Source organism: Pholcus phalangioides, unplaced genomic scaffold, assembly GCF_987345545.1.
Source record: "Pholcus phalangioides strain wild (caught in Gottingen) unplaced genomic scaffold, Ppha-v1.0 ptg000017l_1, whole genome shotgun sequence".
Taxonomy (NCBI): domain Eukaryota; kingdom Metazoa; phylum Arthropoda; class Arachnida; order Araneae; family Pholcidae; genus Pholcus; species Pholcus phalangioides.
The window spans coordinates 64,335,733-64,361,519 of NW_028301610.1; the positions used below are offsets into that span (position 1 = coordinate 64,335,733).

At 39.2% G+C, this 25,787-nt stretch overlaps 2 protein-coding genes across 6 annotated transcripts in view; one reads left to right on the forward strand and one right to left on the reverse strand.

Moving 5' to 3' along the window:
• The first annotated feature begins 9,673 nt into the window (after positions 1–9,673).
• On the forward strand, positions 9,674–10,942 carry LOC149074636 (uncharacterized). The gene has a single exon (XM_089247030.1). It carries the CDS (start codon positions 10,077–10,079, stop codon positions 10,824–10,826), a length of 750 nt encoding a protein of 249 aa, XP_089103156.1. The 5' UTR covers positions 9,674–10,076; the 3' UTR covers positions 10,827–10,942.
• A 7,975-nt stretch (positions 10,943–18,917) lies between these two features.
• Positions 18,918–25,787, reverse strand: part of f (espin protein forked) — a 336,082-nt gene continuing 329,212 nt past the window's right edge. For all 5 annotated transcript variants that reach the window (XM_089247034.1, XM_089247036.1, XM_089247033.1 and 2 more), the window contains one exon: positions 18,918–21,213. In XM_089247034.1, the coding sequence (XP_089103160.1) occupies positions 21,003–21,213 (211 nt within the window). In that variant the 3' untranslated portion in view covers positions 18,918–21,002. The remainder of the gene's footprint in view (positions 21,214–25,787) is intronic.

Here is a 25,787-nt window from a genome sequence, read left to right on the forward strand (position 1 = left end):
ATAATTAATTTCGCCAATAATTCTATTTTAACGATATTAATGAATTTAATTTTCAATTGATTATTTTCATCACTAGACTTGATTTTTTATTATTCTATTCCACCTCTTATGTACGTCACCAAGCAGCCAACAGGTTAGTATACCCAGGTCCAGTCGTTTGGAATCAGCTTTAAACTGTAACCAACCTACCGTCTAGTACAGCGGTTCTCAACCTATTCTGACTCGCGGAGCTCTTTCCAACGTATAATTTCTATATCGAAGCCCCGAGTTTAGCTCGAGGAGCCCTTTTTAGTATATAACTTATATGGTGGAATCCTTCAGACCTTTTTATTTATCAATCAAATTTACTGATTTATTTTACTTTCCTCAAGCTGCTGCGGAGCCCCTGGGAAGTGCCCAAGGAACCCCAAGGGCTCCGCGGAGCACCGGTTGAGAACCGCTGGTCTAGTACATCCTAGCAGAGAAGGATAACTGCCACAGAGTGGAACCTCCCCTAACGGACACTTTTCTGATCCCCGGTCCCGTGAAATGGGGCTTCAATGTATTTCACTCCCTGTTAGCGGACACTCTCGATAGCGGACAGTAAAATCAAACAAACTCTAATTTTTTTTCCGAACTCTATTTATTTTTCTTCATAAATCGAGAATTTTTCGCATATCGATATGTTTATCATATCATGTAATGTGGTGATTATTTATAATCCCAAGCTCGTATTAGTAAATATGATAATCCGTCAGTTAATTACTTGATTAACTGAACATAACTATCGTCCAGGATGCTGATTCCAAATGGTAATGTTGGTTTTATTTGCACATGTTGATACTTATGAAAAAAGTCAACATTACAAGACTGATAATTTGTTTTTTTTATCTCCCTACACGTATTCTAATTTGATTTAATATTTATTTCAAAATACGTGTACGTATCATGTACGGGTAAAAGTAATTATTGGTTTAATGAAGAAAACAAAGGTTATATAAATTTTTCCATATTTATCAGACTTTCCAGCTTTATTTGGGAATTATGCATAATTGCAGGTAAAAATAATATAAATGTGCAGTGAAATTTATTCAAACATTCTTTATCGAGATGATTTATGATTATTCATAACAACTGGTGTATTAACTTTATAGTAACATATACATTTTTAACATTAAAATGCAAAGGAACCAATTGCGACTGAAGCCAAACGTCATATAAATTTGAAGGTCGTATAAACGAGGTTTCACTGTATATCGTACCTCCCCAACTCGCTAATAGCGGCAAAAGTTTTGGTACCACAGGTGTCCGTTATCGAGAGGTTCTACTGTATGTCAATCTCAGGTAGTGACATAAGTTGAAGTCTAGTTATTTTCGTGTGTGTTTGGTGATGATACTTTAATACAAATCACTCTATACAGGGTGTCCTGTAAGTGCTGATGCGGCCTTTATCTCGTCAACCGTCCGTCGTAGAGGTATAGTTCCAGTTTAAAAAATGCTCAAAAGGCGTTAAAAAATTACCCTGCACCAGTTTTCAGAGTGAAAATACGGTGTGTAACAAAATAAAAAATAAATATTTTTATACGGTCCATTCCCCGTCCTCTAAATTCTAATTAAAAAGTTGTTTCCCTGTCTCTCCTGAGGCCAAAAAAAATATTCCATGCTTCTAAGCGCAATATTTGCTGTAGAATCCGAAAATCGGAGAAAAGTTGAGAAATAACAGCATAAATGAGGGGAAAGAGAGTTGTCTGTTAGTTTTTGCTAACAATTCGTTTCATAACTTTTCTTAGATTTTTGCATTCAAATATCTTAGCGAATATTGAACTTAGAAACATGCATTTTTTTCTGTTGGCCTGAGGAGACACAGGGCAACAACTTTCTAATTGGAAGTTAGAGGACACGGGGACAGTATGGAAAATTAGATGTTTATTTTGTGACGCTGTATTTTCACTCACAAAACTGGTATAGGGTAATTTTTTAACACCTTTTGATCATTTTTTAAATTGTACTCATACCTTCACAACGGATGGTTGATAAGATAAATGTCGCATTAACACTTACAGCACAACCAGTATAATATTATTACTTTTGCAATTTATAATGGTGATTATTTATTCATTTATTTATGTACATCGACAAAAGGCTGGTCGCACTTATATTGCGGGGAAGGAGGAAAAAATAACACGTAAAAATCAAAAGAAAAGGAGCAAATAATAGCATACTCTACATGCATGCATAGGGGCATTAAATTAAAATGGGTATCTGATCCAGGAAACTCGAAATGTCAAAACTTGATAGTCTTTTGCAAAATAACGCGTACGCCGGTGTACAAACGAGATTGGATGGAAGTCGATTCCAAGCTCTGCCAGCTCGACATAAAAATGAATACTGTAATCGACTTCTTCTTGCAAATGGAATACGTATGCACAGCTGGTGACTTCTGGTGCGAGAGTTCATGAACTTTATGTTTGATGAAAAGTCGATGTATAGGCTAGACCACAGACAATTTTATACAGCAGTCTCAAGTCGTTGATCAGTCTACGCCATTCTAGGAAATGGTGTCCCAAGAGTTGCAATTGTTCAGGATATGAAAAGTCCGGCAGGCATTTCGTGAAACGCTTTTGGGGTTTTTCAATTTAATCGATGTCACCAATCAAATAAGGGTTCTACACTGGCGATGCGTGCTCGAGAATCGGACGAACAAAAGTGTTGAAGGCACACATCAGAGTCGCACTGTCACACTTCGAATAGTACTTTTTTATCATGTAAGCAACAGATTTGCTTTTGCTAATGGTTTTTCTTATATAGCTAGACATTGAAAGATTCTGGTCTATATCGATTCCTAGGTCAGAATGTACGGCTACTGCTTTTAGTACACAATTATTTAGAAAATGTCGGCTTAAAGGATTGTTGATCCTTATGTTTAACACGAACGTTTTATCCAGAGATATAGGTAATGAATTTTGTTCACTCCATATTAAAAGGCGATCGCATGCCAGTTGAAGGTTATAGGCAGGCTGAAAATCTTCTACGATCTGGAAAAATTCCAAATCATCGGCATATACAATTATACATAGCAAGGTACGGGCAGCAGGGAAAGTTTGATGTTATATGTGAATGCGAGAAACATCACAGCGGACCTAACACAGAGCCCGGAACGATTCCGCTAGTTACAATCTTACTACTTGATAGAGTATGACCCACTTTGACTTGCTGGTATCTGGTTGAAAATAAGGCACCTAATATACATATCACTTTATTAGGAAGTCCTAAATAACTTAATTTTGCAAACAGAGCTGATCTTTCAGCTTGTCAAACGCTCTCTCGAAGTCAACGTAAATCACTTCTATTGACTCATTAAGATCCATAGCGGTAGACTATTCATTCAAGCACTCAATCATTTGGATAGTTGGTGATCTTCCTAGAACGAAGCTGAACTGTTTATTTATGTGTTTATGTTATTTGAGAAAATACAGTGTCCCGGTAAAAACCGGATTAACTCTCTGGAACAAGTATCCTCACTCCGAATGGATCATAAGTATCTAAAGAATCATAAACATAACATAATTTATTTGTCCCCAGTCAATTACGATAATACTATACAAATTAGAGTTTACAATTAAATTACATATTTCACAATATTTGAAAGAAAATGCAAGAGAAAGAAAAAAAATATTTGAATGTACACGGCAGAACAGTTAATTCATAATGTGATGAATAAAGCTGGGACAGGGAAGAAAGCGGTAAAAGCTAGTAAAATGCTCTCAACCCTATGACAGCTCTGTTCTTGCGATACACATAAATCTTATTGTTTTGACCTGAAAGAAAAAGACGTTAATTAAAAAGTGAATTATGGCAACCAAAAGCTGATATAAGAGAATTTCATGCTACGGTTTTTTTCACACTTTAATTCAATGACGAATTTTTAATAATATAGAAGGGGGAGAAAAAGCTAGACACAAATAAAAATTAAAATAAATAGAATCTGCACTAGATGTTAACTATCTACATAACCAAATCGAGTTATTGTTTCCACTTAAATTTACCAGTCGAATTATTTATTATTTGATACCGAAAATTTGATATCAGGTTAAATTAATTTTATTTTCATGATATTTGTTTCAATTTCATTTATTGTCATCCCATTCATTAATTTGTTAATGTGACATTGCAGTACTTTACTAACCACATTTAATGAAACAGAAGGAAAGTTGCTTTCATCAAAGGAGTTTCATCTGAGTTTCTCTCTGTAAAAAGTTCATAATTGGTTGTATAATTAGTTCATAGAAGAACGAGTCAGCGAAAAGAATAATTTTTTAAGAAGGTCTAAGCGAGTCACTTCACAAGGCTTGTTGATGTGGTGGGGGAGATAAAAGGTATGGATAAAATAGGGATACACTGATAGGACACGAATGGAAGACCCCATGCCGATTAGAAAATCCGTTAATGTCACTTCAACAGTTTGGTTATGGAGACCAGGTGTTGAAAAAAAATAGAATGTATAACGGGAGAAACACACACACACATTTACAAAGATGGGATTTAAAGAAAATATAAGTAGTTTTTGGCGAGAGGAGGAGGGGGGTGGGTGAAGGAAAAGAAGACCTCTTAGGGGTCATTCAAGTATTACGTCACCACCACCTAACCAGAACATGACTCACACTCTGTCCCCAAAGGGGATATAAGCGGTTAAGAAAAGTATTACGTCAGCATCGATGGGAGGAGGGGGGTTTCCGATTTGTTGACTTTTGATGACAAGGGGGGAGGGGGAGTTTGGATGATGCTTACGTCATCAACCACCCTTTATGAAGATATGAAATATTCTTAATGGCATCTTATTCGGTGCGCCAAAATCGAAAAAAAACTTTCGATAGTTATTGGGCAACCTGAACTAACATTCTCCCTATTGACAAGTACCCTACAGAGCAACTTTAGTGATCTCTAAATGTTTTACGGATCCTTCAAGTGCTCTGGAAATGTTTCCGGGCCACTTAAGTGTTCTGGAACTGTGCCACGCATCACTCTAGTGATCCGTAATTATACCACGGATCACTTAAGTAATCTGGGAATGTTCCGCGGGTAATTTGAGTGATGTAGAACCACACTGGGGGACGCTTAAGAGCTCTAAAACTGTGCCAGATGTCACTCAAGGGATCTCTAAATGTGCCACGGATCGTTTAAGTGTTCTCTAACTGTGTTGCAGGTTACTTAGATGATCTTTGAAAGCGAAAGTGATCGTTGAGGCCTACTTCAGTGATCTGAAAATGTGCCACGGGCCATTTAAGCGATTTGTAAATGTGCCGCTCAGTTCATTTTTACAAAATTAGGTTTGAGGGGGGCAAGCCACAACAGATAACCTTCAGGGCCACATTTGGTCTGCGGGTCAAGGGTTTACCATATATGGCTGGAAGGGTGGGTCGCAATGAATTTTTTAAAGATAAACTTTGAGTTCTTAGCCTTCAAATAGCATTGAAATTAACAGAAATTGAGTATAATAATACACACATATAAAGGTATTTTTATACCTTTATAAATTTTTGTTTATATTTTTTTGAATTAAAAAAAAATGATTTTTTTGTCTGGGGGGAGACACACGAGCCCCTCCTGCCCCCCTCCCTCGTACGTTTCTGATCCCACCAATATGCGTTAGGAGGTAGGGAGCAGCGATGACGAAATTTTTCTGACAAGGGGGGGGGGAGAGGGGGGTCAAAAATGGCTAAAACTTGGCTTACGTAATACTTGAACGGCCCCTTATCAGTGATAACAATAAGTGCTTTTTGTACATATGTACAGACGAGTACGCGCGCACTGTTCATTCCAAAGGGTTTTCATCAGAAGATGGTTAAATACTTTGAACAATGCTAAGGATTTATTTCCAACACTCAATGGCAGAGATACCTATACGACCAATAGTTCCGTACAAAAAAGTTTATATTATACGATTAATATATCTTAATCATCAATTATATTACCAATATATAATTATTAAAATATTATAGAAAGTTTATGATGTCAGATCAGGCGCAAGACATGACAAAATAGGTTCTCAGTGCTCTACTTCCAACGTAAGCCACTTGGATGGCAGGTCGTAAGCGTAGTCTATTGGAAGAGCAATGGTTCCGTTTCCTGGCGCTGAATATGATGTAATGAATTTTATTATGTGTTTTACTCGAGAAGTATTGACCGTAGAAATATGGTTCTTTGAACACTTCCTGGAATGAGGATTCTTCTTCAGAAGTGTTCGTGTGGTCTTTACGGAGCACCTCGTATGTCAGTGGTTCTTAACCTTATTTCCAACCCGCACCTCCAGTGCAATTCACTTTATCTTCCCGCACCGCCTTGAATATTGTGTTGTCTCTATGATGAAAATTTTGTTTCTTGTAATTAATTAAATTAATTATCCAATAATTGCTGTGTTATAAAAATTCCAAACTTAAAATATCAACCCTCTAAATTACAAAATTAATTTAATGAAGAAAACATGCACACGAGTATCAATGCAACAAAATTTAAATTATTGTACATGCAGACTTTTATATAGTGACCATAACTTGTTTCTTTTTTTTAATGAAATTTTAAAATTAAGGTTCTTTGAAAAAGCTATATGCACCAAATAAACGGGTAAACCATTTTACCCGCATTTAATGCTGTTTTTTCCAAAATTTCCTCTGTTTTTCGAATTCATCTCAGTGAATATTACATTTGGAAAAGTGGGATTTTTTTTGTTCTCATCAGGAAAGACAAAGCAACAACTTTCTAATCGGATTCTTTAGCACAGGGTGTTCACATAAAAAGTCAAAATTTTTATTTTAATAACCAAATAACGCAACATGATTGACATATCTGAGTACTACACGTTATTTGGATACCTTTTCTAATTGGAAGTATGACTCTACTACTTCACCAAACACCAACTCTGGCCATATCGCTATATTGCAATTTACTGCCATTAGTGAGATGGGTTGGAAGTGAAGGCGCTGTCTATCGGTGGTCGCCTCGAGTTCTTTAGGGAAAATATCTTATCTATATCCTCCCTTGTGTTCGAACCCGGGACCCTGACAACAACCTTCACGGTGGTAGACGAGCATCTTACCACCATGCCACTCGGGCGGAAGTATGACTCTAGGATCAATATGTAAAATACCATACGCCCTGTTACTCTTATGCACTCTGTCTATAAAATAACATATTCTGACTGACTCGCAGATCATCGCCGAGCCAAAACCGCTGAAGCTATAAATATGAAATTTGGTCAGTGGTTTCATTTTATTATATAAGGACTCATTAAGAGGGGGGTGATTTTTCTAAAATTCGACCCGTAAGAGGGATCATAAGAGGGATTCGAAGGTTATATAGAAAAATAATGCCAAACTGAAACCACTGAAGCTGTAAATATGAAATTTATTCTGTATTTTTATTCTGTAATGTAGAGATTCACTAAAAAGGAATTTTTCGAAATTCAACCTCTAAGGAGATCATAAGGGGGGGGGGGGACTCGAAGGTTATATGAGGCAATCATCGCTGAGCATAAGTCGCTGAAGCTATAAATATGAAATTTATTCAGAATTGTATTTTATAATATAGAGACTCACACTAAGACGCGATTTCTAGAAATTCAAAACGTAAGCAGGTCATGCAGGGTTCAAATGTTATATGAAGGATTCATCGTCAAGCAATTTTCAGATTACCAAATCCATGCGAGAGAAGCCTCACGTAATAGCTAGTATAAATATATTTTCAATTAGAAAGCGTATTCAAAAATAACATGCTAATTTGTTACATATATTTGTTTTACTTGATACCATATGTGATGAGATACAAAATTTTGTTTTTCCCCTCTCTTCTAACATTCACTTAAGGGGTCTCCTACCTTAGAGTGGTAGGAGAAGAATAACTCTAAGTTCTTCTACCTTAAACTTCCTCCAGGAGAAACTAATATCAATTGGTACGGGAAAATTCCAGGTTGTGGTTTCGTAGGGAGTGTTTATCTAATAAATTGTGAATAAATGGAATGGCTTACCTCTGGGGGTCGTGAATTCTAACTCAATTGACACGTTTAAAAAAAAAAAATGGAAACCTCGCTGGGCATTATGCCTGTTGTGGCCCTGTATTTGTATAAATACGATAAACATATTTAGATAAATCGAGAAGCTATCTATATATATATACTTAGATCAGACAACCATAAATATTTTTATGGGCAGTATATTTTGTCACAATATGGTTTTTTATTGCTCTTAATGCGTTGCTGTATTTTTGACGTACAGGGTGGGCAAAAAGTCAGTAGAAAATTTAAAAATTCATAAAAACCGAAAAAATAACCCGAAATAAAAACGGTTTGCAGGGTTAGCATCGCTAGGTCACGGGAATTTTTTTAAGACAGGAAAAAAAAATAACCCAAAAAACAGCCGATGGGTAGCAGGTCCGGATGTATACTAGGATGGGTCAAAAAAACAAAATTCGCATTTTTTTAAGGAGCACAGCGATAAAAAGGTGCTAAATGGTCTCAAAATAACACTTGTGATTTTTTTTTGTTTACATTCTGATTAGTGTAACTGCCTCCGGATTGATATAGATTTTTTGATTTTTTCGATATTTTTGATTTTTTTTTCAAGGTTGGTTTCAGTTAGTTTCGACCAATTACGTTACTTTCTACGAACACAGACAATTCGTCACGTTGTAGGTGTGAGGGTTGGATTGGTGGGTAGATTGGGGAAGAGTCTAGGAAGACCCTACGCGTGCGCATGCGATGCTCATGTTTCCCAGTACAACTCCTGCTGAAATAAGGTGAGATTGTGTCGCGCTCGTTCGTGCCATTTTCATCATGATTCGTACTCGTTCAAAGTGGAAATGTCCGTTATTTCGTGATTCAAGGGACATTAAATACAATGTTACCAATCTACGAAGATGTTATGAAGTTCTATGAGTGGAACCGTCACATAAGATGAAACGTTATAATGAAACTAATAAAGAGCCCACGTATAAGGAACTAGAGGGCACTGTCGTAGCAAAAATCGAAGAAATATGGTCAAGATCTTCCATCCCTTCTGTCCAATATAAACGAGTGAAAGCGATGTTAAAGGCGCATCATGTATGAAATACAAAAATATTTTAAAACCACACCCTAAAATACCGAGGAAGCAATTAGAAGAGTTTTGCCGTAAATTTATTGTTTGACATTTATTTCATCCTGCAAGTGTAAAAACATCGAAGAGTGCATTTTCCCTTAATAAAGAAAAAAATACCTGTCAGAGAGAAAAAGCTTCCTTATCTACCAACGATCGACCAAAGTCGTTCAAATAGCTGTACTTCGACGGACGAAAGGATAAAACTTTAATTATATCAGAAAAGGAGAGAAAAATGTAGAGACAGAGCATTCTTGAAGAGCATATTCCATTGATAATGGAACCAGCGTCGAAGCAGCAGCTTTTGGCACATCTGTGTACATAGAACTTCGATTTTTTCTTGGAATCAGAAATATCTATGGAGTCTTTAGTGGCAGTTGTGTGTGACGTGGAACAAATGTGAATATTGGTAAATATGAAGGTGTCATACGTCTGCTTGAAAAAAGGTTAAATAAGCCGTTGCGGTGGATTATCTGTGTACTGCATATAAACGAATTACCCTTCCGACACTTGTTTCTACATATTGACGGCAGCACATTGGGACCCAAAACATTTTCAGGAAGAATCAGCAAAAATATAGAAATATGTGAAAAAAAATGATGGCGTTTCGTTTCAAGTTATTTCAACAGTTACCCTGTGGCGTCGCCGCCGACGTGTGGGAAAAGAAAGCCACTTCCTCAGAGCGAGGATTGATGTACGCGCTCAAAGCGCCATCAGGTGATTATTCTAGTTATTGCGCAGTTCGTTTCTCGTCATGTATATAGGATGTTGTGTGAAATAAAGTCCGTCCCTTGTGTAAGATATGTCTCTGTAACTACACGCAACCGATGCATCTCATAATTCCCGATATTGGTGACCTTGGAAAGTCTGATCATCAGTTGAGACATTATATCTAAAAAAAGAAACAGCGGACGCATCTCAACGGAAACAACACGTGCTGTTGAACATTCTCGCCCACGCAAAAGCGAAAGCATGGCGGACGTGGCAGCGGTAAAGATACCACCGTACAATTTCGCCGATCCTACACTGTGGTTCGTGATGTGCGAATCAACTTTCGAACTGGGGATTCCGAAACCGGTAACGGACAGTCGCACAAAATTCAACTACATAGTGGCCCATCTACCACCGGAAGCAGCTTCCGTCATCCGCGATGTCATCACGAATCCAACGGCAACAGATCCCTACGGACACGTGAAATCGGAATTAATCAAGCGCAGTGGTGAATCGTCACAGCAAGAGATACGGAAACTTCTCACTGGGGAGCAACTCGGTGATCGTCGTCCAAGTGAACTTTTGCGGGTCATGCGGCGTCGCGCGGAATCACACAGCGTTCCGGACGAGCTCATGTTGGAACTGTTTCTTCAGCATTTGCCAACATCTGTGCAATCTATCCTGGCTGCAGTCACACCACTAACGTTGGACAAAGCGGCCGAAATCGCCGATCGCGTCATGGACGTAGCACCACAAGCGGTAAGTGCCTGTTCTAACTCTTCCGCGAATTCCATCGAGGAACGTTTGTTGTCGGAAATCGAGAAGCTCCATGTGCGAATCGACGAGATTTCCCGAGGGCGAAGTCGTAGCCCGTACCGAAATCGCTACCCGCGACAGCGTAGCAGATCGAAAAATCGCGACGAATGTTGGTATCATCGACGATTCGGCACCGATGCCAAGAAATGTGTCTCTCCCTGCAAATATTCGGGAAACGAACTCAGCAAAGAGTAGAGGCGACTTGCTCTTTGCCATCTACGTCACGTCGCCTGTTTGTGAAAGACATGAAAACGAATCTATCTTTCCTCGTTGATACGGGCAGTGATGTTTCGATCTTGCCGGCAAGCCTTTCTCAGCGCAAACAACGGCCTGTTCAAGCGTTCGCAGCCGCGAATTCATCATCCATCGAGGTGTACGGCCAACGTATTCTTTCCGTGGATTTCGGCTTGAGACGAAATTTTTCCTGGCCATTTTACATCGCCAATGTGTCAACTCCTATACTGGGTGCGGATTTCCTTCATTATTTCGACTTAGTCCCGGACCTTCGCAACAAGTTCCTACGTGACTTGAAAACGAAATTGAAACGTCCCGGACGCGTCTCAAACGCAACGTGCATTCATTCGGTGAAAACGATTACCGGTGACTCGGCGTATCACAAGCTGATTTCTGAATTCCCGGAGATCACTAAACTTCCTAATCCAAATGCACCAGTAAAGCACAACACCATCCATCATATATCCACAAAAGGACCGCCTGTGGTGGCGAAACCTCGTAGGTTAGCTCCAGACAGATTAAAAATAGCGAAATCGGAATTTCACAACATGCTGCAACTGGGGCATTTGAGACCTTCGAGGAGTAATTACGCCTCACCACTTCATATGGTACCAAAAAAGGGTACCTTGGAATTTCGACCGGTCGGAGATTTCCGTGCTTTAAATGCACAAACGTTAAAAGACAAATATCCCATTCCTTGCATTGCTGATTTCACTGCTGAACTGCATGGTACTAAAATTTTCAGCCATGTGGATCTCATAAAAGCCTATCATCAGATCCCAATAAATCCTGATGACATCCACAAAACAGCAATATGCACACCTTTCGGATTGTTTGAGAGCACCAGGATGCAATTCGGATTGTGCAACGCTTCTGCAACCTTCCAGCGATTCATCGATGAAGTGACCAGAGGACTTCCTGGAGTTTACGCATTCGTCGACGACATCCTGATTGCATCAAAAGATCCTGATGAACACATCCATCATCTTAAGACTCTCTTCAACAGACTTCAAGAATATGGACTCTGCGTCAACGTCTCCAAGTGCAACTTCGGTAAAGAAACCATCGACTTCCTTGGATTCCGGCTATCTACAAGCGGCATCGAACCTCTGACAGATCGAGTTCAGTGTATCTTGGATTATCCACAGCCAACGACCTTGACACAACTTCGAAGATTTCTCGGTATGTACAATTTTTATCGACGTTTCATTCCGAAAGCTGCCGATTTGTTACATCCGTTAATAAAATTTCTCGAAGGTCATAAAAATAAAAAATCACCTCGTTCTGCTCGTGCCAACGACCAACTCGCGTGGACCGATGAAGCAACAAAGTCGTTCACTTTGGCCAAAGATGCCATGGCAAATGCCACACTCCTGAGACATCCACTTCCTGGAGCTAAATTAAGTGTTTGGGTAGATGCTTCAGATGTCGCAGTGGGTGGTGCTCTCATGCAATTAGCCGACAAATGGGAACCCATCGCATTCTTCTCTATGAAATTGTCCAAAAGTCAAAACAAATGGTCCGCATACGACCGAGAACTATTTGCAATTTATTCATCTATAAAAAAATTCAAGCACATGCTCGAAGGCAGGGAGTTCATTATCTACACAGATCAGAGGCCCCTAATTTATGCCTTCAAGCAAAATCCAAACAAATGTTCGCCGCGACAGCTTCGTCATTTGGACTTGATATCCCAGTATTCAACCGATATCCGTCACGTCCAAGGCTCTCAAAATTATGCCGCAGATGCACTGTCAAGAATCGAAATTGACGCAATAACTGGTTCTAAGGACATTAATTTCAAAGAATTCGGGGAATTTCAATCAAGCGACCCGGAACTGAAAGAAATTTTGAAGGGTAACAACACATCTCTACAACTGGAACTGAAGCCATGTCATCTAACAGATGGTGAATTATGGTGTGACATTTCAACTGGCTCACCCAGACCTTTCGTTCCACACTCGTATCGAAAGCTGATTTTTGACCACCTTCACAATCTATCGCATCCCGGAATCGCTGTAACAAAAAACCTCATTTGCTCACGATATGTGTGGCCAAACATGAACAAAAACATCACAGCTTGGGTACGCTGCTGCCAATCATGCCAGCGATCGAAAATCCAGAGGCACACAAAAGCACCTCTGAGCACCTTCGCACTTCCCGACGCTCGTTTTTCACATGTGCACATTGACATTATAGGCCCTTATCCACCATCAAACGGGAACATCTACTGTCTTACCATGATAGACAGATTTACAAGATGGACCGAAGTAACACCGATACCGGACATACGCGCCGAAACCATCTGCAAAGCATTCTTTGATTCATGGATCAGTCGTTTTGGGTGTCCCTCAACAGTGACCACAGATCGTGGAACTCAATTTGAATCTCATCTCTTCCAGCAGCTCGCAGCACTACTAGGAACAGATCGCATACGAACCACTGCATATCATCCAATTGCCAATGGTCTGGTCGAGCGATTTCATCGCACCCTAAAAAGTGCCATCATTGCTCACGACAATACCAAATGGTCAGAATCGCTTCCGATAGTCCTCCTGGGTCTACGATCCGCTTTCAAGGAGGATCTTCAAGCTACCTGTGCCGAACTGGTGTATGGAACCACTATTAGATTGCCATCTGACCTACTTTCAGATGAGGTGTCCAAATCTACACCAGACGCTACCTATGCATCAATGCTGTCTTCGCTCATGAGGAGTTTATCACCCGTATCTCCATCTCATAAGAATACTTTCAAGATTTATGTTCATCCTTCCTTAAAATCTTGTTCTCATGTGTTCTTACGCGTAGACAAAGTTCGACCTGCATTAAGCGCACCCTACACTGGACCATATCCTGTAGTGCGAAGGACCGACAAAGTTTTTGTAATCAAAGTAAATGGTAAATCTATCTCAGTGTCTATTGACAGAGTCAAACCTGCATTCGCCATGGATGACAGAGAACCACCTGCAGTCACCGAACTACCAAATGAGATCAGTTCTAAACAGGACTCCAAAAATCCAGTGTCAACGACAGAAAAAACAGTAACAACTCGTTATGGACGAAGAGTTCATTTTCCAGAACGATTTGTTTCGTATTTTTGATTGCATATGTTTTACACCCATTTATATTCTTGTGTTATGCCTTTACATTTCCGCATATGTGTACATATTATTTTCGCATTTCTCGCATAAGTGTTAATTTACATTATTTATTTTTTTCAAATCATTGCAAACATGTTAACATCGTATATATTCGTATTTTTCATTCGTCTTAGCAAAATATTGAATTCTCAGCTGTCGCAAGTATTTATACACACATGCACATTGGTTATTATTTGTTATAATTTTGTATCATCAATATGTGAATGTCAATCTTGTATTTCCTACATTAGCGTTCGCTCGCTCACTGGGGGGATAGTCTGTGGCGTCGCCGCCGACGTGTGGGAAAAGAAAGCCACTTCCTCAGAGCGAGGATTGATGTACGCGCTCAAAGCGCCATCAGGTGATTATTCTAGTTATTGCGCAGTTCGTTTCTCGTCATGTATATAGGATGTTGTGTGAAATAAAGTCCGTCCCTTGTGTAAGATATGTCTCTGTAACTACACGCAACCGATGCATCTCATAATTTCCGATAACCCAATCAAATGTATTTGCACAGAATAGTCTCAGCAGTTTGGAAAGACCTAAGGATTTAGCAAACAAATCACCAGGCAAAATGGCTCATGCCCGATGGCTAACTCCTGCTAATCGAATTCTACGTTTCGATGGAATCTTCTGAAAATTTAATAATTCTAGCAACATATGTCGTCAATTTTTACGATCCAACTTGGTTTGCTGTCAAAACTCACCCTTCCTGTAAAGATGGAACACAGCACCTGTTCAAGCTTATCGCTGCAACTAGGTATTTGCCCGCGGAACTGAAAGACAAAATATATCCCGTAATTCAAAGAAAGCACTTACTTCGCACATCCTGAAAATTCATTGATCGCGATGCTGACCGACTCTGAACCGAAGATCCGTGAACTAGCAGCCCACCGCATTCAGAAAAATAGACTCCGACTGTTTCAATTTACTATTGTAAAATTTGATGCATCATCTTACATCGATCTCATTGACTGGCAGAAGTAGAATATATCTGATCCACAAATATTGAAATCCATACCTGACGAAGACATCCAACTGTTTGCCGTCCAAAAATCAGGAGAAATGTCTTTACTACGCCTGCTATGTCAAACACAAACTGTAGAAAAGACGGTCAACACTGTTATAGACACCTTAGCCACATTGTGCAAAAAATCTCGGAGAGAAAGCTTCATAAAAAATCAGAGTCTTGAAACGATGTGCCGAAATTCTATAGTAAGAAGGATTTTCGCGCTGTTTGAAATATGATGACAATAATATAAATGCCATTTTTGTAAACTTTTTCTTGTAGTAAATAAATGTTATTCATGCAATTTTGTATTTGTTTTATAGACGCACATTAAATTTTTTTTTAAAACCTCACTGTGACAACTCATCAAAAAAACAGTTATTTTTCTTCAAAATATGTATTCTTTAAAGTCAATCCGGAGGCAAAAGATGACAACCCATTCTTAAAAAAAATTTATGTGAGCTAAAGACATAATTTGGCACCCTTTTTGTGCTGTGCCGGATGGAAATTAAAAAAAAAATTTTTTTTACATGGAACGATGACCCACCCTAAATATATCCCGTAATTCAAAGAAAGAACTTACTTCGCACACCCTGAAAATTCATTGATCGCAATGCTGACCGACTCTGAATCACACTCTCACTCTGAATCACGACTCTCATCACACCTCTCGGCGGATCGCATCTCTCAGTTCCGACAGATTGGATGGACCGGATCGATACACCCGGGATTTCAAATATCCCCATAACCAGAAGTTTGTTGGTGTCTAAGCTGGAGACCGAGGAGGCCATGGGAACCTACAACGCTTACTAATGACTTTGTCTACCCCGAACGTCTGTATTAGGAATGCCTTGACCAGAGTAGCAGTGTGACTAGTTGCTCCATCTTGCATAAACGTGACGGTAGAAAGCGCATCTCATTCAAGCAAACATGGCACGACCTTCTCGCGCAGAAGCGTTAAATAACGCTGCTTCACCGTAGCCGTTTTCCACCGATTTACTGGGCACTGAGTTTCAAAGAACAAGGATCATATGATGAACGAACCTGTGAACCCACGCCACACTGTCACTTTTGAGGAATGAAATGGTTTCTGCATGTACTCCGTTGGATTAGACGTCGTCCAGACGTGACAGTTATGGTTATTAACGTCGCCCAGACGCGACAGTTATGGGCATTAACGTCGCCATGAAGCGAAAAATGATCTTCATCTACCCACAAGATGTTAAAGGCCCAGGTGGGATTCTGTTCGATTTTGGAGAAAGCCCACCTCGGAGATGATTTCCCCTGTACGATATCCGCTGGTAAAAGTTAATGGCACGACTGCAATCTGTATGGGTACAGATAAAGGATTCCATGAAGAATATTGCGTATCGAGGATTGGGGTAAGCCCAATCGTCTGGCAGCTTCACGGGCACTGTTGGTCCCTGCAGCTGATACGGACGCTACCGCTTCCATTTCGGCTGCAACACGCGGTGAACGTGTCTTCCTTAAACATCATCCTCCAGCGTTCCAGTTTCTTCAAACCACTAAAAGAGCTTTATGAGGCCTGTCGCTGTTAAAGGCCCTTTTCCAGTCCTCACAATCTTCTTAACTCGGAATTTACGCAAGGTAATGGTCGCTGATTCCTGGTTCACGTAAAACAACTTCAGCAATACAGCTTTATCCTTCGCACTCAGCATCCTTGTTCACATACACGGTTTACAACAGTGAACTGATTGTGGATTAAGAGCGCAAGTTCTTATAACCGTCTCATTTGCATATTTCCACCGAAGTCACTCGTACCAGCGCCACCTATCGGCTGTTTTTGTTGGTTATTTTTTTCCCTGTCTTAAAAAAATTCGCGTGTCCTAGCGATGCTAACCCTGCAAACCATTTTTTTCAGTTATTTTCCGGTTTTTATTCGTTTTTAAAGTTTCTACGGACTTTTTGCCCATCCAGTAGTTTAGATATATTTGACTTTATATTTTTATGGGCATCTTTTATCAGAGCCACCTCGCTTGGCATTGTGCCTGTTGTAGCCTTTGTATTTATAAAAGCAAAAGGTAGCTTAACGAAATACTGACGAGGTGGTAATAATAAAGTTGCCACTTATTTATACAGAGCCCACTGGAGAGAGGGAACTAGTACGTAAAACCTCTCTAAAATTTGATCGTATGGGCATTTCAGCCATAGAGAAAACAGCTTCTGCCAAGAAAGGCAGGAAAATTGGTGCAAGAAATGGCCGACATATGGAACTACGTTTGCAAATCTATTACGTGTATGATAAAATTTGCATAACGTTTGTAGTGGTGGGGTGACATTTTTCGAAAACTGCGACAGTACTCTTTTACCTGGTGCGCTTTACATTTAAAATTTGTTTACATGAAAACTGCATATTGCACTAATATAATTCACATTGCATGATTTACGAGTATTATTTAATAACCGCTTCCATGTATCATTTCGTTCTCAATCTACATATTTGCAATTATCAGTCATTACGAGACATTTTTTTGAAGAGGAATTTTTTTTTTTTCCACCATAGCCTACAATTCATACCATTCAAGTTTGGTGCTGTTTTATACACTAATTCCTTCTTCAGACAACTCTGATATAGAGATGATTTAATTAAAATCACCGTGCATTGTGACAATTGATCAGGTTACAATTATTTTCACACCCTCTTGCTAAGACGCCGTCAATCAATTGCTTCGACAAAGGGACACCAGTATCGATTGATACGGGACAATTCCAGGTTATGGTGCCGAAGGGAATTTTTCTTTAATGGGGTTGTGAAACTAAAAATTCATAAAACCGGAAAAATAACCGAAATAAAAATGGTTTGCAGGGTAAGCATCGCTAGGTCACGGGAATTTTTTTAAGACAGGAAAAAAAGCCCCTCAGAAACAGCCGATAGGTGGCGCTGACGTGCACAAGTCAATGAAAAGATACTCAAATAATGAACAGAATGCCTCCAAATCGTTTATTATAGCAGTATGTGTTCCACATGACCACCATCATAGGTGATAACACATTGCAGCCGAGTCACAAGTCCAGCAACGGCAGAGTGCAGCAGGTCCAGATGAATACATGACACCTCTCGGAGGATCGCATCTTTCAATTCCAACAGAATGGATGGACCGGATCGATACACCCGGGATTTCAAATATCCCCATAACCAGAAGTCTGCCGATGTCAAATCGCAAGACCGAGGAGGCCATGGGAATCTGCAACGCCTGCTAATGATTTTGTCTTCCCCGAACGCCTGTATCAAGAATGCCTTCACCGGAGTAGCAGTGTGACTCCATCTTGCATAAACGTGAAGTTAGAAAGCGTATACATATTGCTGTAATAAACGATTTGGAAGCATTCTGTTCGTTATTTGAGTATCTTTTCTTTGACTTGTATACGTCAGCGCCACCTATTGGCTGTTTTTTTAGTTTCTTTTTTCATCTTAAAAAAATTCCCGTGATCCAGCGATGCTAACCCTGCAAACCATTTTTTATTTAGGTTTTTTCCGATGTTTATTCATTTTTAAAGTTTCTACGGACTTTTCACCCACCCTGTATATATCGAAGTTAACCTGTATGCCCTTCGGGGTGGGTCAGGGGTGTATCAATGAGATTATCATGTATATATAGTTTTTATAATAATTTTAATTGGGTTGTTGTATTTTAAATATATGACATCCATATTTGTTATGGGTATCTTTTTCTGAGCCATTCATTGGGCATTTTGCCTGTCGTGGCCTTGTATTTGTAAATCGACAACAGGTTTTCACTGGAAAATTAAATATCCACAAAAAACAAAAGCTATATTAATTAAAAACAGAGAAAAAGGGTTTTATTCCACAAATATGCGTCCGAAATAGCTAATTATTTTTCCATGAATATCATCTATATTACCCAATAATAGAGTCTGACAAAATTGTGAAAGAAACTTTATTTCATTTACATCATTGTAAAAATAGTGTGTATCATGCAGAAATGATGCACAAATATCTCAAAATATTAAAAATACTCCATAATTTAAAAAAATTATGCATATATGCATGTGTGTATATATATATATATCTCGGTAGAAATACAACTGTAAGAGTATTACCCTGTTACCTCAACCAGGAACATGTGTGTGTATATAAGTTCAAATTTTATTCAACTATCGGAATTGTATGTTGAACAAATTTGATTGGACGCGATTCAGCACTTGGAGCAGATATACAACATAAAAGAATCATTATGGGTTTATGTTTTTATTCACATTCAAACCACCAAAAGCTAAAAAAAAAGGAAAATATGAAATTTTTTATTTTTGATATCGATAGGAAAAGATTGATATCAATATAAAAAAAAATAAAAACGCTCTCTCACCGAAAGTTTTAGCATATAAACGTTGCATTTACTCCGCTTAACATGACTTAGACGAATGACTTCAAGCGTGCCGCCTATCTCCATCAAATGAGATGTGACATGGTATGACTTTAATACATGTAACCACAACCCAAAAAACAATGATTTTTTTTCACAAAATTATACACGCACAGGATGTTTCGTAAAAATCGCATATAGGCTCTATGGAATAAGAATCCTTGTTCCGAGTATAACAAATATCCCAGGAACCACTGCTCTACAACCCATAGTTCTCGTGTAAAACGAGATCAAAATTTATGACGTCACATTCGGTGCACGGTGCTACCTTGTCTACGCTTGGTGTAGGTATGTAGAGCACCAATAACCGGTTTCGAGAAAAACCGGTCTTATAAAATGTGGTAGGGCAGCGATTACAATTCCATTGACGTCATCGGATGTGACGTTATAAAATTGTGTTCGGTATTTTACTCGAAAACTATGGATTGTAGAGGTTAAGTTCTTTAATTACGTTCAATGTACTGAGAGTGAGGATTTTTGTTCCATATATTTTATGTGGTTTTTACAGGACACCATGTAGAAGGCACTAAATAATAAAGCAAAATTTAAAAAAAATGTAATAGCTTCAATCATGCCTGAACACTGCAACACTTGCTTCTCCATCTCAACAATTATTCATTAATATTTCATGTATAAAAACACTATCGATATAAAACATGGGTCATGTTTGTCATCTATAGAAAGCACTGCCTCAAGCGATTATCAATAGACAATACAATGCACAGCACACGATTGGCATGCAAAAAAAGGCACTCAGAATGTTCGCATACTGACCGCAATTGTCAAACTGGCGCTTTTTTTCCAACAGGACGTTATCCGTAACGATTTTACTGTAATTTCTTTTTTTCGGTCAGTGGAGTTTAGGTGAGAATGTAGCCTTATAAAGAAGAGGCAGCAAGTGTCAGTCAAATAGAAACACAACTGAAAGTACAATGAGCCTTTCACGTGTCGTATCACATTTAAACAGATGGACTTGATGTGGCAACTCCACCAGGAAATAATTCTCCAGTCTTAATTTCATCCAAATTTAATGGATGACCATCAATTCGGCAAGGAGCTATGGCAAGTCCAACGTTAAAACAATCGCGATCGAACTTGTATATCATCAATGTAAAACAAGATGTCTTCGAGAAAATAATAAAACATTTTTATTGCAAATATATTCATACGTCGCTTCTACTGGTTTAGTATTTAGCACCGACTGTAACGAAATTTTCTACTTTATGGTTTATATAATTAGAAACTTGAGCTCGAAATGTCATTTTCGGACATCGTGTGACATTACCTTGACAGTATATATTACAGGAACAACAGCTATCTACCTCAAATCCACTTTGGTTCACTGCATGCAGCAATTTCAACACAATGGAAACGATGAGCTAGTTTTTACTAGCTCACCGTTTCCCACTCGATGTATAATCTTTGTATTCAATTCTTTTTGATTGAGTCTTGCTTTCTCACTCTCCAAGGTCTGCATAGGCATTTGCTTTATGAAAAACAAAGATTAACAGAAATTTTTAAGCAGGAACGACGAATGAACAAAGTCACAAAGAGGACGGGGGTTTGAAGTGATTGAATCCTGTCATCGAAACAAACTCTTTGTCTTTCGTAATTGTTGCAGCCATGGGTTTGGCGGGATGTCTTCGGTATCGTCGACGGTTTCTTCTGACGTCCTACGTTCGCAGGGATTTTCAGCGATTTGCTGTTGTTCTTGAAGCTCTATAAAACTCCTCTCTGGAGGCGTAGATGACTCCACAGTTTTCGGCAATGGTTGCGACATCGTCCGATGGATGCTGGAACAAAAATTTACATTTACGATCAAATTCACATAATTACTCTAGAGCAGGGGTGGCAAACTTCTTTCTGTTCACAGGCCAACATAATGGTCAGCATTATGTAGCATCGCGGGCCGCACTACACTAATGGTACCACTTCGGTGTATAAGCCGCACCATTATTAATTGAATTGAATAGTTATTAAATTACTTTCGTCACTAGAAATAAGAAGTTTGCAAGTAGTTTGTTAATGAAGAAATCCTCTGTTGGAACCCGATAGTTCAAATAATGACCACAAATTTAATTTCTTCACGGTACTTTTACCTTGTCGCGGGCAGCACAAAATCACTTCACGGGCCAGCAGTTGGCCACCCCTGCTCTAGAGGGACAATATATTGTCAAAGTATAAATGCGAGACACTACTAAAGCTAATAAAAATGACATTCTATAAAAATTGTGATTTGAGTAGAAATGAAGGAATTTAGTACATTTAAACCATGGAGCAAATCTACAGTGAGTATGTATGTATTTGAATCAAAAGCATGACAAATATATGAACTGACTTATCCGCGGCAAAGTGGAAATCGCTAAACTCCTTGTAAAATGCCATATCTTTTTTAATGATGTGGGGTTTTTTTTTACTTTTTTCAGCAGGTGCAAAGTAAGGGGTATAGACAGGACCGTCATTTCAACTTTTTCAACCGTTCATTCAACTAAGGGGGGGGGGCAAAGCACATGTACTCAATGTATGTATATATACAGGGTGATTATAAAGAAACTATCCCGACATATGGGCCCCTAACTATCATATCATTCACAGAAACTGAATGAAATTTTGGCATAAGGTATTTTGATGTATGCGCTCAAGAATGATATGGAAAACAACAGTGTCACTCTAACAGTTACGGTTACAGTGAGAAAATATCAAATGGCAACACCAAGTTTTTTGTATTGGAATGCGATCTCCATTGTGAAAAACCCTAAATAGCGTTCGAACGGCAACTGTAGCATGAAAATCATCGGCGGTAGATAGGCTAAAAGTGAGGACAACCAATAAGGACAGAGAAGCAGCATAAAATAAAGCATTTTATTGTGTTTTCCACATGACCTTGTGGAGGACTAATCAGGCTGGGATCTCAGCCGAAGAAACGGTGTGACGAATGAAACGAACATTAATGCTCTGGTGCACGGCAAAGTCCTTTTTCCTTGCCTAGCTCCGGGGATTTTCGTGCTACAGGTGCCATTCCAACGCTATTTAGTGTTTTTCAGTATGGAGATCGCATTCCAATACAAAAAACTTGGTGTTGCCATTTGATATTTTCGAAATTTTCTCACTGTAACCGTAACTGTTAGAGTGACACTGTTGTTTTCCATATCATTCTTGAGCGTATACCTCAAAATACCTTATGCCAAAATTTCATTCAGTTTCTGTGAATGGTATGATAGTTAGGGGCCCATATGTCGGGATAGTTTTTTTATAATCACCCCGTATATTTGTGTATATATATATATATATATACCATTTTTAGTGTATTTTCAAATGCCAGCCCCCCCCCCCCGCCCCATTTCCTAAATGACGGGCCTGGGTATGGAGAAAAATGTTTCATGCGAAATCAACGTTACAGAATATTTGGGTCTGTCAATTCCAAAATAAGAGGCTTTCAAGGTGACGAGATATCTTGTCAAAGAGAGAGTTAACTTTTTACTGAAGGGTTTTTGGCAACACATTTGCACGAAGTATAGTCAAAGTACCAGTGATGAATCTCTTTCAAACCGAGCACAACTCCGACCTATCTTCCTGGGCAATTTACTACCAAATGTGCCGGAAGATTGCAAAAAAAGGAAAAAGTGATAAATCTCTGAAATTGGTATGTGTATTAGTAAAGGCTGTCCTATAAATTTAAACGAATTTTAAGTACAGCATAAAAAAGAAACAAATTGGCGGGCTGGAGTGCGATTTGCAGCATTAGACTTACCAAACACAATTACCAAAGAGGTGGATTTTTTTTGGTGCAATAATAGTCGAAATATTAGACGCAATTCTCACCGAGAGGAGGCGATACATTAACGAAACCCACAAAAATCTAGATTGTGCAACAGGCATTCGTTTCATTTGAGAATGTGAAAACAACACAAATATGCTACGTGTTCACCCAGCACCTCCTAGAGATAGAAGGCCTCCACACGGGTTGCCAAGTTCATCTGTAACGTCATTAAGACCTAGCAAGTTTGCCACATTTTGAAAAACAGAGCATCCTATTTCGTTTCTTCTTATTTTGGCGTAGAATATTCCTGGTTGGCTCACAAATACCTCATGGTGATTGGATGTAGGGCATAGAAATCGCCAATTCTGAGCCCGATCATTTCTTTTTCACACAACGATGATATTGGCACGAGCAGAGAATTTTTTTCCCTGAATATTCTGAGAGAAAATGGACTACATGCTGAAGTCACGAGCAGCGTGAGAGGCCTTCTATCTCTAGGAGGTGCTGGTTCACCGCCATATGTAAGCAAATCTTGAAAAACATTATATGAGAAAACCATTCACACTTGCCTACGGCATGTCGTAGTCAACAGCAGAGATCTAGCGGCATTTGACAGTGTTTCTCATCCACCGGGCCCTGCCATCAGTCAAACCAGGCTTTGAGTGATTCACTGTTTCATTTTCCTCATTTATTTTCCATAAGTCGTGTGTATGACTGCGCCTTCCGCTCACAACAAAGAAATCAATCGGGGCGGGGGTTTCCAATAGTTGAGAACCAATGACCTATGATATCTTCCAGCTAAGACAAAGTAGATGAGCTTCAAACAAACATGATGCGAGAGCATCCATTTGCGGCCCGCTACTCCAAGGCCGATCCTCTAAGTCAGTGATTCTCAGCCTGAGGCCATATGACTCCCTTGCATGGGTAGAGATGGGGGGGGGCGTGGGGCATTACCGCCCCCAAGTCGATTGATCTAATGCATATATGTATAGATGAATTGACATCATCATCATCATCGCGCCCCCCAGCAATATTCACTGCGCCCTTCAGCCTTCCAAGTCTATCTCCGCCTATGCCCCCTTGTGGTAATGGAATGTTCCAAGGGACCACTTGTGAAATTTGAGTGGAAAGGGAACCATGACAGGTGGTTATGTGGGGAGGCAGAGCTTTGGAAAAAAAATCAAATGTGAGGAAATAAATCATTCAAGTAAAATATACTTGGGAAAGCTGTGACTATTATCAGAATTTATGAGAATTCCCCTATAGAACTACGCATCATACCAAATGGGCATCAAATCAATGGAGAGCTACATGATGAGATCAGGTAGTTTAGAGTAAATATGTAAGCTGTTACTTCAAGCTGAGTATGAGATTCCCCCAGACACCATTCTGCCCGGAGACCCACGGTTTTGTGACGGCACGGCATGGAAATCTCTCACCACAAGAGTGAATTTCATCGAAATCTTGTCAGGGGCCCGTGGATCGACTTTATAAAATTTTTGTTCACTATGAATTTACTGAAAAAATTCAATTCAATAAATAGAAAGGGTCTTGTTTCTGGATATGTCAAGGGACCACGGGAAGGAAATATGGTTCACTGGGCCATGGCAGAAAAAAGGTTAAGAAGCGCTGCTCTGAGCCACCAGTTTCATCGAATCGCTGTTTTATTTTTCTGAGCATAGTTTCAGTTAACAGAACTTGCCGTTCCTCGATTTTGTTTTCCGTTCTAAGTTTTCGTAATGTCTGCAGCCAATTCATTATTGACGTAAAAGACCTTTTCACTACTGCATCGCAGTCTTTCAAAAAGTCACGATAATTCAACGAAACGGTGATTCAAAATTCTCTCAACACTCTTACTAAATAAATACTCCATAAGCTAGCTGTTGGTTTCTATCGATGATTGATTGATCATTTTAGTCACAACACGGTCATTTTCTGAACACGAGGGTTAATTAGATCGGGACTGTTTATTGCTGGTACCGAATGGCATCGCTTTTGACGTTTTTGCTTTTTTTACACACCTCGCTGAGAGGATTCCCACCCGATTTTAAAAGAATCAAATTTAACAGTAGTATAAATGGTTTTCTTACTCAATATTTTGCATGATTTTCTCGCGTTATGGCGACACATCGAACATCTGTGTAGTTTTTACATTCTCAAGTCTTCATTTGTTAACCTGGCATCACCTATCAGTGAGGATTTTAACTTTTTTTTCATCGTGTAAAAAAATCATCTGATTCTTTGACAAGTGACTGCGCTCAGATTGGAGCGAAGAGGTACGCGTTCCAAGAATTGCGACTAGGAAGAAAAAAATGCATGGGGTGGAGGAACAGATGTTCGCACACACTAAGAGAGGAAAAGGGTAGAGAAAATGGCCAAAGGGGTTCTGAAATGTAAGGGGTGTGATGATGATGATGATTCTCCCACAGAAGAAAGAAAGAAAAAAAAGGGAGAAACGGCACCAATCAGCAGATACCGAAAATCAGCAGATCGAAGTGAAAATAAACACATGTTTGTTCCACTTCCGCACCTCGTTAAGTTGCCTCTTTCTCTCTTTTGTCTCGCTCCTCTAGAATGTGCGGTGTAGAACAAAACAATGCTATTGTT

Bases quoted from the DNA above. Each gene is read 5' to 3' on its own strand.
- LOC149074636 (XM_089247030.1), top strand. From the start codon at position 10,077: ATGGCGGACGTGGCAGCGGTAAAGATACCACCGTACAATTTCGCCGAT.